The sequence below is a fragment of the Rutidosis leptorrhynchoides genome, chromosome 2 (assembly GCF_046630445.1).
Source record: "Rutidosis leptorrhynchoides isolate AG116_Rl617_1_P2 chromosome 2, CSIRO_AGI_Rlap_v1, whole genome shotgun sequence".
NCBI lineage: Eukaryota > Viridiplantae > Streptophyta > Magnoliopsida > Asterales > Asteraceae > Rutidosis > Rutidosis leptorrhynchoides.
Window position 1 is genome coordinate 126,107 of NC_092334.1, and position 11,792 is coordinate 137,898.

The 11,792-nt window shown below is 35.0% G+C and overlaps 1 protein-coding gene across 1 annotated transcript; it reads left to right on the top strand.

Moving 5' to 3' along the window:
- The first annotated feature begins 1,193 nt into the window (after nt 1–1,193).
- On the top strand, nt 1,194–10,171 carry LOC139894254 (uncharacterized). Its single transcript, XM_071877453.1, has 4 exons — nt 1,194–3,168; nt 6,573–7,532; nt 7,671–7,780; nt 7,847–10,171. Exons 1-4 carry the CDS (start codon nt 1,194–1,196, stop codon nt 10,169–10,171), a joined length of 5,370 nt encoding a protein of 1,789 aa, XP_071733554.1.
- The last annotated feature ends 1,621 nt before the right edge of the window (nt 10,172–11,792 follow it).

Here is an 11,792-nt window from a genome sequence, read left to right on the forward strand (position 1 = left end):
AACCCTAAAACCCTAAACCCTAAACCCTAAACCCTAAAACCCTAAAACCCTAAACCCCCTAAACCCTAAACCCTAAATCCTAAACCCTAAAACCCTAAACCCTAAACCCTAAACCCTAAACCCTAAACCCTAAACCCTAAACCCTAAAACCCTAAACCCGAAAACCCGAAAACCCGAAAACCCAAAACCCAAAAACCTAAACCCAAAAACCCAAAACCCCAAAACCCCAAAACCCCAAAACCCTAAACCCTAAACCCTAAACCCTAAACCCTAAACCCTAAACCCTAAACCCTAAGGAAAATCATTTGGTCGTTTTTTCTCTCTCTTCCATTTTTCTCTCTCTAGGGTGATTTTGAGATTCTGATCGATTTCTTTTTGTTCATGCCCTAACCTATTAAATCTTTGTGTTATCTATCGCATCCCAGTTGATTTCCTTCATCTTTTCATTCATGAAATCATCAGGGAATGATCCCCCTGATCCCTTAAGCCATAATCCATCGAAAAAGCCAAAAAATATGTTGAACCCTACGGTTGCTGTTTCATCGAATTTGAATAGTCAAGGTAAAGAAAATCTTAATCCACTGGGACTAGGTAATCGCCTTAGTGCTACAAACAATCCTGGAAAACCGAATATGAATGATTCATCTCATATGAAGAATATTGGAAGAAAGGTTGTGAATCTGAATAACAACGATAATCATCAAAAAAATGGAACGAATGATGAAGTTATGATAGATACTCCGGTCAATAATAGTGAAAGTATTAAGCCTCAACCTAATGGGGACCCGAATATGGAGGCTTCTAATGGTGATTCACAAAATACTCCCCCAAATAGTGCACCCATACCACGAAGTAATATCATATCTAACAGAAGAATGCTTAAGGCCGTTATTGATGAAGTGTTTGAGGAACCTGCCCTTATAGAAGATGAAGTTAACAAAGTGGTTGCTGAGGCAACCATATCTGAAACCGTGGTTAACTCATCAGGTAATCAAACTAGTGGTACCAAAAGAAAGAAGGTTGTATTTCTTAAAGCAAAACACAAATATATCAAAGTAGATAACTTTGGAAATGTGACTCTGTTGAGTGACTTGATCAGTGATGAACATGCTCCTAACATAGAAACCCTGGTTAAAATGACGGGTACAACTAATGCTGTTACACCATAGACCAAGAGAACTGTCAATAGATTGATGAGGAAATGGCAGTCTAAGGATACAAAGAAGGATGCTAGAAGTGATGTTATTAGTCAGTTTGGTGTAGGCAAAGATGATGCTGTTGTTAAGCCAAAAGATAAAGCTGTAAATGTGGCCAGGAAACTTACAATGCAACCAGAAGTTTCCACTGATGCTCCAACAACAAGTTTGCAAGAATATCTTAATAAGAAACCTGATAAGCATGACCATTCTTACTTACAACTACTGGATGTTGCCCCTACTGAATTTAAAGCTGGCACAGAAAATGTTATTGACTCTGAGATGGTTGGGGAAGATGGCAAGGTATTGGAGGGAAAGTCTTTTGCAGCTGCTGTTAGTAAGGATGGTAATGCCACTTTAAAATTTGCTCTTGATCAATTAGAGTACTTACCTTCTTCTATAAGCTATGGTGGTGAAAAAGTTGTCCAGTTAAAAAAGGAATATGTTGAAGTGGGTAGTGCTATGTATTCTCTTACTTTATATGGGTATTTTGTTGGTGCCAAGATGCATTACTCAACTGTTAGATGGCATTTAAATAGGATGTGGAGGAACTATGGCATTAAAGACATATCCATGAATAGTTCAGGGTTTTTCCTCTTTAACTTTAGCAGTGAAGATAAAATGCTCCAAGTTTTAAAGAGTGGCCCTTGGATGATAGAGAATGTTCCAATGTTCTTGAAGAGATGGGAGCCAGGTATGTATTTGGACAGGGTTGAGCCCATTGTCTTACCCCTATGGGTTGCTTTAATTGATTTACCTTTTGATCTCTGGAATGGTAAATGTATTAGCAATATTGTAAGTCAAATTGGTAAACCCATTGCAATGGATAAGGTTACTAAAGAGAGATGCATAAGACAAACTGGGCAGGCTGGGTATGCTAGAGTGTTGGTAGATATTAATGCCAATGAAGAGATTCCAGACTATATTAAAGCCATATACCCTAGTGAAAATGGTTACCCTGGTAAGATGATCAAAATCAAGCTTGGATACCAATGGAAGCCAGTAAGGTGTTCACACTGCAAGGTATTTGGCCATGATTATGGTACCTGTAGAAGCAGACCCCTAACTGAAGAAGAAATAGAGATTAAAAGGAAAAAAGAAGAAGAGGATAGGTTAAAGGAAGAAAGATCAAGAGAAAAGGCTGATGAAGGGTGGCAGACCATGGGCAGGAAAAATAAAGTAATAAAGAGTGTAGATGGTAAACCTATCATAAAACAAGCTCAAGTGGCCAATAAAAATGGAAATGGCAATAAGGTTCATATATCAGGCAGCAAAACCCAAGAGCAGACTAGTGGTAGTAACAGCAAACCAAACCCCAAACATACTGGTAACATTAAAAAGGGTAGCAACAGTCATAATAACAGCAAAGTCAACAAACCTGGAGGAGCATGGGTTAAGGTGGGAGATAAGAACAAAAGCAATGGCATCAGAATAGAGGATATGAGTGAAAATGGGAAAAAGGAAAAGGTTTTAGATGGGAATGTTAGTAAGAATAGAGATTTAGATGGGTATAGATCTAAGTGTAATGCTGCAAAAAACAATGATAAGGAGAATAGTGATAGTGGGATTGAAGCCAAGGGTAACTCTGAAGGTGCTAAGGACAAAGGCAAAGGCATAATGGGTGGGAATGGTAACAAAAAGAATGAAACAATTATACAAAATAAATTTGAGGTTTTGGTAGATGAATCAGACCAAGAAGAGATTGATAATGAATATGATGAGGAGTGGAAATTATGGGAATCTCAGAAGGATTACATCAAATCATGTGCTAACCCTAAATTTCTTCCACCAGGTTTAGTAGTCAATGCCTGGTCAAAAGAAGAGAAAGATTTTTTTAAATTTCTATGTGACAAGAAAGGTATTGACTATTTTAAGCCTTATGAATGCACTGTATCAGATGAAGAAGATGTAATTTCTGAAACAGATGGTACAGCTGTATTAATGAAGGATGTGGATATGAATTCTGATGAAGGTTGTAGTGACCCGAACTTTTCCATGTTTATATATATTAATTGAGATTGATATTTACATGATTAAATGTTTCCAACATGTTAAGCAATCAAACTTGTTAAGACTTGATTAATTGAAATATGTTTCATATAGACAATTGACCACCCAAGTTGACCGGCGATTCACGAACGTTAAAACTTGTAAAAATGACATGACGATATATATATGGATATACATATGGTTAACATGAGATTATGATAAGTAAGTATCTCCATAAGTATATTAACAATGAGTTATATACATATAAACAAGACTACTAACTTAAGGATTTCGAAACGAGACATATATGTAACGATTATCGTTGTAACGACATTTAAATGTATATATATCATATTAAGATATATTAATATATCATAATATCATGATAATATAATAATTTAACATCTCATTAGATATAATAAACAATGGGTTAACAACATTAATTGAGATCGTTAACTTAAAGGTTTCAAAACAACACTTACATGTAATGACTAACGATGACTTAACGACTCAGTTAAAATGTATATACATGTAGTGTATTTAGATGTATTAAAATACTTTTGGAAGACTTCAAGACATATATCAAAACACTCATACTTAACAAAAATGGTTACAGTTACTTTCCCATTCTTTTCTTTCATCAAGAATTCTAGTCGTATTTTTACCCGTATTATACACAGCTTCAAAACGTACTTACTATGGGTATATACCAATAGGAACTAGCATGGGATTCCACTCTTGATTATGTCATGTATGACTAATCAATTTTAACTTCTACCATGAGCTAGTCAACTAACTAGAACTCCTTTTAACCCCACTCACCACTCACCAATTACCACTCATCATTCACTCCATTTCACTTCCAATTCTCTTTCTAATTCTCTCTCAACACACCCACACTATTATGAACGTATTTTTCCAGTAGTTAATCATCATCTTCATCAAAAATCACTTCAAGAATCAAGCTATAATCATCATAGGAAGAACACTTCAAGAACACTTCAAAAATCCCTTCAAGTTTACTAATTTACTTCCAAGCTTTCTAATCCATTCCAAGTAATCATCTAAGATCAAGAAACCTTTGTTATATACAGTAGGTTATCTTTCTTATTCAAGGTAATATTCATATTCAAACTTTGATTCAATTTCTATAACTATAAACTATCTTAATTCGAGTAAAAATCTTACTTGAACTTGTTTTTGTGTCATGATCCTACTTCAAGAACTTTCAAGCCATCCAAGATCCTTTGAAGCTAGATCATTTCTTATCACTTCCAGTAGGTTTATCTACTAAACTTGAGGTAGTAATGATGTTCATAACATCATTTGATTCATATATATAAAACTATCTTATTCGAAGGTTTAAACTCGTAATCACTAGAACATAGTTTAGTTAATTCTAAACTTGTTCGCAAACAAAAGTTAATCCTTCTAACTTGACTTTTAAAATTAACTAAACACATGTTCTATATTTATATGATATGCTAACTTAATGATTTAAAACCTGGAAACACGAAAAACACCGTAAAACCGGATTTACGCCGTCGTAGCAACACCGCGGGCTGTTTTGGGTTAGTTAATTAAAAACTATGATAAACTTTGATTTAAAAGTTGTTATTCTGAGAAAATGATTTTTATTATGAACATGAAACTATATCCAAAAATTATGGTTAAACTCAAAGTGGAAGTATGTTTTCTAAAATGGTCATCTAGACGTCGTTCTTTCGACTGAAATGACAACCTTTACAAAAACGACTTGTAACTTATTTTTCCGACAATAAACCTATACTTTTTCTGTTTAGATTCATAAAATAGAGTTCAATATGAAACCATAGCAATTTGATTCACTCAAAACGGATTTAAAATGAAGAAGTTATGGGTAAAACAAGATTGGATAATTTTTCTCATTTTAGCTACGTGAAAATTGGTAACAAATCTATTCCAACCATAACTTAATCAACTTGTATTGTATATTATGTAATCTTGAGATACCATAGACACGTATACGATATTTCGACCTATCATGTCGACACATCTATATATATTTCGGAACAACCATAGACACTCTATATGTGAATGTTGGAGTTAGCTATACAGGGTTGAGGTTGATTCCAAAATATATATAGTTTGAGTTGTGATCAATACTGAGATACGTATACACTGGGTCGTGGATTGATTCAAGATAATATTTATCGATTTATTTCTGTACATCTAACTGTGGACAACTAGTTGTAGGTTACTAACGAGGACAGCTGACTTAATAAACTTAAAACATCAAAATATATTAAAAGTGTTATAAATGTATTTTGAACATACTTTGATATATATGTATATATTGTTATAGGTTCGTGAATCAACCAGTGGCCAAGTCTTACTTCCCGACGAAGTAAAAATCTGTGAAAGTGAGTTATAGTCCCACTTTTAAAATCTAATATTTTTGGGATGAGAATACATGCAGGTTTTATAAATGATTTACAAAATAGACACAAGTACGTGAAACTACATTCTATGGTTGAATTATCAAAATCGAATATGCCCCTTTTTATTAAGTCTGGTAATCTAAGAATTAGGGAACAGACACCCTAATTGACGCGAATCCTAAAGATAGATCTATTGGGCCTAACAAACCCCATCCAAAGTACCGGATGCTTTAGTACTTCGAAATTTATATCGTATCCGAAGGGTGTCCCGGAATGATGGGGATATTCTTATATATGCATCTTGTTAATGTCGGTTACCAGGTGTTCACCATATGAATGATTTTTATCTCTATGTATGGGATGTGTATTGAAATATGAAATCTTGTGGTCTATTGGTACAATTTGATATATATAGGTTAAACCTATAACTCACCAACATTTTTGTTGACGTTTAAAGCATGTTTATTCTCAGGTGAATATTAAGAGCTTCCGCTGTTGCATACTAAAATAAGGACAAGATTTGGAGTCCATGTTTGTATCATATTGTGTAAAAACTGCATTCAAGAAACTGATTTCGATGTAACATATTTGTATTGTAAACCATTATGTAATGGTCGTGTGTAAACAGGATATTTTAGATTATCATTATTTGATAATCTACGTAAAGCTTTTTAAACCTTTATTTATGAAATAAAGGTTATGGTTTGTTTTAAAAATGAATGCAGTCTTTGAAAAACGTCTCATATAGAGGTCAAAACCTCGCAACGAAATCAATTAATATGGAACGTTTTTAATCAATAAGAACGGGACATTTCAAAGGTATTGTCAATGGAGATAGTACCAACACCACTACTGTTATCAATGTTTAAACTAGCATGTTGGAACATTAGAGGTATGAACCTTACCTCTAAACAGGATGAAGTCAGGAAACTTATTAGAGAAAGTAACTGTAGTGTTTGTTGTATAGTTGAAACTAGGGTCTTGTCTACAAAACTCGATAGAGTCTGTAATTATGTCTTTGGTAATTGGTATAGAGCTTCTAATAGCACTAGTAGTTTAGGAGGTACCAGAATTGTTGTTGGATGCGATCCCAATGAAGTAACCTGTAATGTGATTCATCACACTGACCAGGTAATTCAGTGTATGGTTGAGCAGATAAATGGAAACAAAAGATTCTTATGCTCTTTTGTCTATGCCTCAAATAATGATACAAGAAGGAAGAAGCTATGGGAAGAACTTACAATATTCAACAATATTGTTAATGGCAGCCCTTGGGTAATTGCTGGAGATTTTAATGTGAGTCTCAACCCTGAGGACAGGTGTGCTGGCCCTTCTGTTACTAACCCTATGAATGCCTTTAGAGAATGTGTGAATGATATTGAAATTGAAGATATAAACCAATCAGGCCTACTTTATACATGGAACCAAAAACCACATGCCATAGGACCTGATAAGGGTGTGTTGAAAAAGATTGATAGAGCTATGGGTAATCTTGGTCTTATCACCCACTTCCCTAGAGTTTTTGCTGAGTTTCTTCCATATGGGATATCAGATTACACCCCTATTGTCATCTCTTTTCCTAATATGGCCAAAAGGAAAGTTAAACCTTTTAGATTTAATAATCACTTGGCTGATAAACAGGAATTTCTCCCTCTGATCAAAGATGTGTGGTGTGTGCATGTTAATGGCTATAAGATGTTTTCTGTTGTTACCAAATTAAAGAAAGTGAAAAAACAAATGAGGAAACTGAATAACCAAACTGGAAATGTCCACAAAAAGACTGCTATCTTGAGAGAAGACCTCTTACTTGTCCAACAACAGATTAATGATGATCCTTTTAATAGCCAGATAAGAGAAGATGAATGTGTTATATTTAGAGCCTATAAGGATGCCATTATTGAGGAGGAAAAGTTGTTAATTCAGAAAAGTAAAGTGTAATGGCTGAGAGAGGGTGATGCTACCACTGCCTATTTTCACAAGGTTATAAAGGCTAGAAATAACAAGAATAGAATTGAGAGTGTTCAAAATATTGATGGAGTCAGTTTTGTGGGTAATGAGGTTCCAGGGCAGTTTGTTTCTCATTTTGAAAGCATGTTGGGTTCATCTCATAATGTTTCTACCATAGATAGCCCTGAATCTCTGTTTAAAAATAGACTGAGCATGGCTGATGCAGAGGTCATGATCAGAAAGGTGGAAGAGAATGAAATTAAAGCAGCTCTTTAGGACATTGATGAAACAAAGGCCCCTGGACCTGATGGCTTCAATTCTAAATTCTATAAAACTGCATGGTCTGTTATTGGTGAAGAAATTGTAGCTGCTGTTAGAGAATTCTTTAATAATGGCAGACTGCTTGGTGAGGTAAATGCCACTCTCATTGCTTTGGTGCCCAAGTCTGACTGTCCTCAAAAAGTGGGTGACTATAGACCCATCTCATGCTGCAATGTGCTATACAAGATCATAAGTAAGATCTTAGCTGATAGAATCAAAGGTGTGTTAGATGATCTTGTTGATGAAAATCAATCTGCCTTCATCCCAGGTAGACAAATCAGTGACAATGTTTTGTTAGCTCAAGAATTGATGAGGGGTTATAACTGGAAGAAAGGTAAAGGAAGATGTGCCTTCAAAATAGATATTCAAAAAGCCTATGACACTGTCAATTGGGAGTTTATGAGAAGTATATTGACACATTTTGGTTTTCATCCTAAAATGGTGAATTGGCTTATGGTTTGTATGTCTACTCCTTCATTTGCTATTTCTGTTAATGGGGACCAACATGGTTATTTTAAGGGCAAAAGAGGTCTAAGGCAAGGTGACCCCATCTCCCCATATTTATTCACTTTAGTCATGGAGATTCTCACCTTGTGCATCAAAAGGAAGATTGAGGAAAATGAAGGTTTTAAATATCATCCTGATTGCCAAAAGCTTGGTATCACTCATCTTTGTTTTGCAGATGATTTAATGATGTTTTGTAATGCTGATGCAGGGTCTGTGCAGATTTTAAGTAATGCTTTAAATGAGTTTAGTAGTTACTCTGGATTATACCCCAATATGTCCAAAAGTACTACTTTCTTTGGTAATGTTTCTGTTGAGCAGCAGGAAGAAGTGATCTCAACATTACCCTTTGAAGTTGGTAGCCTTCCTGTTAGATATCTAGGGTTGCCTCTGATATCCACTAGATTATATGCCAAGGACTGCACTAGTCTGCTTGAGAAGGTCAGGGAAAGGATCCAAGACTGGAAAAACAAATCTTTATCCTTTGCAGGTAGGCTCCAACTAATAAAGTCTGTCCTCATCTCTATTCAAGTATACTGGATATCAATGTTTGTCATTCCTAAAAATGTGATCTATGATATTGAGAAAATGCTTAGAAGTTTCCTTTGGGGTGGCAAAGACAAAGGCAAGGTTGTTGCAAAGGTGTCATGGAAGGATATAAGCTATGACAAATGCCAAGGTGGTTTGGGGATTAGAGATATTCACCTGTGGAACAAAACATTTATTACTAAGCATATATGGAACCTGGTATCTAACAAAAAGTCCATATGGGTTAGGTGGATAAAAGAGCATAGAATTGGTAACAAAAATTTTTGGGCCATGGATGGAGAAGTTGTGGAAGCCTCTAGCAGTTGGAGAGGTATTTTAAGAATAAAAGAATCTGTTAGGAGCAATTTTTTCCATAAATTGGGTGATGGCAGAGGCACTTTTATTTGGTATGATCATTGGCACCCTTCTGGCCCCATGTGTAAGCTTATGCTCAAAAGGGATTACTTGGCTAGTGGTTTATCTTTAAACAGCTGCATGGATGAGATCATAGAAGGTAATGTGATTAAATGGCCAGACATACTTATGCAGAAATATAATCATTCACTTTCTATAATACCTGCCATTAATGCTAATCAAAGTGATGCAGTGAAATGGGTCTCAAATGATGGTAAACTAAATGAGTATAGCACATGTAGAGCTTGGATGGATATGAAAATGACCAGAGATAAAGTGATTTGGAGCAAATTAGTGTGGTTCTCTCAAAACATACCAAGGCATGCCTTCATTCTGTGGGTGGCTGCAAATGGAAAATTGACTACTCAGGACAGGCTTGAGGGGTGGTTGGTTAACAATAATAAGTTATGCGCATTCTGCAATCAAATCAAGGATTCTCATACTCACCTTTTTATTGACTGCCAATATACAAAGGAGGTGTGGAATCATTTCAGAAACAAAGCTGACTTAGATGATGTGATTGATATTGTGACTAATGGTGGCTTAGACTGGAAGGGTCTTTTTAATGTGTTTGCCAGTAAGAAATGCAGTAAATCTATTTGGAGTATTATTAGAAGGTTAGTGATTGCAGCCATCATTTACAACATTTGGCAGGAAAGAAATGCTAGAATTTTTAAAGCTAGTGAAAGGAATGTTGTTACCATATGCAAACACATAGAAGATGTTGTTAGATTAAGGCTCATGGGGTTAAAAATCATTAAATCTCGTTTCTCTGTGAGGGCTGCTAGTATCTGGAAATTCAAAGTTATGGAAGTCAACCAACAAAGCCATGATGGTAGTACACACCAATGATTCTGCTGTTGTGGGTTCCAAATTGTGGTATTGGGGTCACTGGGATCTGGTTTGGGTTGGAGACATAAGGGGAAGATGGGTAGATGCAACCTTTATTTTTCCTTTTTATTCTGTGTCCCTCAATGTCCCTCTTAAACCTAATCAAACTAGTCAAACTGAGTCAAATGTGGTTACTTGGTCTTTTAGTCTCTTTGTTATGAGGTTGCAATATAGGGTCTGGGTGATAAAATATAATGTGCTGGAGATTAGCACTCTTAGATTAACCCTGGGAGATATAAGGTGGTGCGTTTTGGATTTTCTCAATTATCTTACCTTTTTTAAATGCCCTAACCCCAATCTTAGGTTTCTGTGGAAGACTGCCATATTAAACAGTGGAATAGGTAAGGAAAGGCTGAAGTTGCTTGCAAGAAAGTGTAGTATGAAATGTCCCGTTCTTATTGATTAAAAACGTTCCATATTAATTGATTTCGTTGCGAGGTTTTGACCTCTATATGAGACGTTTTTCAAAGACTGCATTCATTTTTAAAACAAACCATAACCTTTATTTCATAAATAAAGGTTTAAAAAGCTTTACGTAGATTATCAAATAATGATAATCTAAAATATCCTGTTTACACACGACCATTACATAATGGTTTACAATACAAATATGTTACATCGAAATCAGTTTCTTGAATGCAGTTTTTACACAATATCATACAAACATGGACTCCAAATCTTGTCCTTATTTTAGTATGCAACAGCGGAAGCTCTTAATATTCACCTGAGAATAAACATGCTTTAAACGTCAACAAAAATGTTGGTGAGTTATAGGTTTAACCTATATATATCAAATCGTAACAATAGACCACAAGATTTCATATTTCAATACACATCTCATACATAGAGATAAAAATCATTCATATGGTGAACACCTGGTAACCGACAATAACAAGATGCATATATAAGAATATCCCCATCATTCCGGGACACCCTTCGGATATGATATAAATTTCGAAGTACTAAAGCATCCGGTACTTTGGATGGGGTTTGTTAGGCCCAATAGATCTATCTTTAGGATTCGCGTCAATTAGGGTGTCTGTTCCCTAATTCTTAGATTACCAGACTTAATAAAAAGGGGCATATTCGATTTCGATAATTCAACCATAGAATGTAGTTTCACGTACTTGTGTCTATTTTGTAAATCATTTATAAAACCTGCATGTATTCTCATCCCAAAAATATTAGATTTTAAAAGTGGGACTATAACTCACTTTCACAGATTTTTACTTCGTCGGGAAGTAAGACTTGGCCACTGTTGATTCACGAACCTATAACAATATATACATATATATTAAAGTATGTTCAAAATATATTTACAACACTTTTAATATATTTTGATGTTTTAAGTTTATTAAGTCAGCTGTCCTCGTTAGTAACCTATAACTAGTTGTCCACAGTTAGATGTACAGAAATAAATCGATAAATATTATCTTGAATCAATCCACGACCCAGTGTATACGTATCTCAGTATTGATCATAACTCAAACTATATATATTTTGGAATCAACCTCAACCCTGTATAGCTAACTCCAACATTCACATATAGAGTGTCTATGGTTGTTCCGAAATATTATAGATG

Bases quoted from the DNA above. Each gene is read 5' to 3' on its own strand.
- LOC139894254 (XM_071877453.1), top strand. From the start codon at position 1,194: ATGAGGAAATGGCAGTCTAAGGATACAAAGAAGGATGCTAGAAGTGAT. The intron at 3,169-6,572 runs GTTGTAGTGACC...TTTGTTGTATAG, and splicing joins GGATATGAATTCTGATGAAG to TTGAAACTAGGGTCTTGTCT. The intron at 7,533-7,670 runs GTAAAGTGTAAT...ATGAGGTTCCAG, and splicing joins AAAGTTGTTAATTCAGAAAA to GGCAGTTTGTTTCTCATTTT.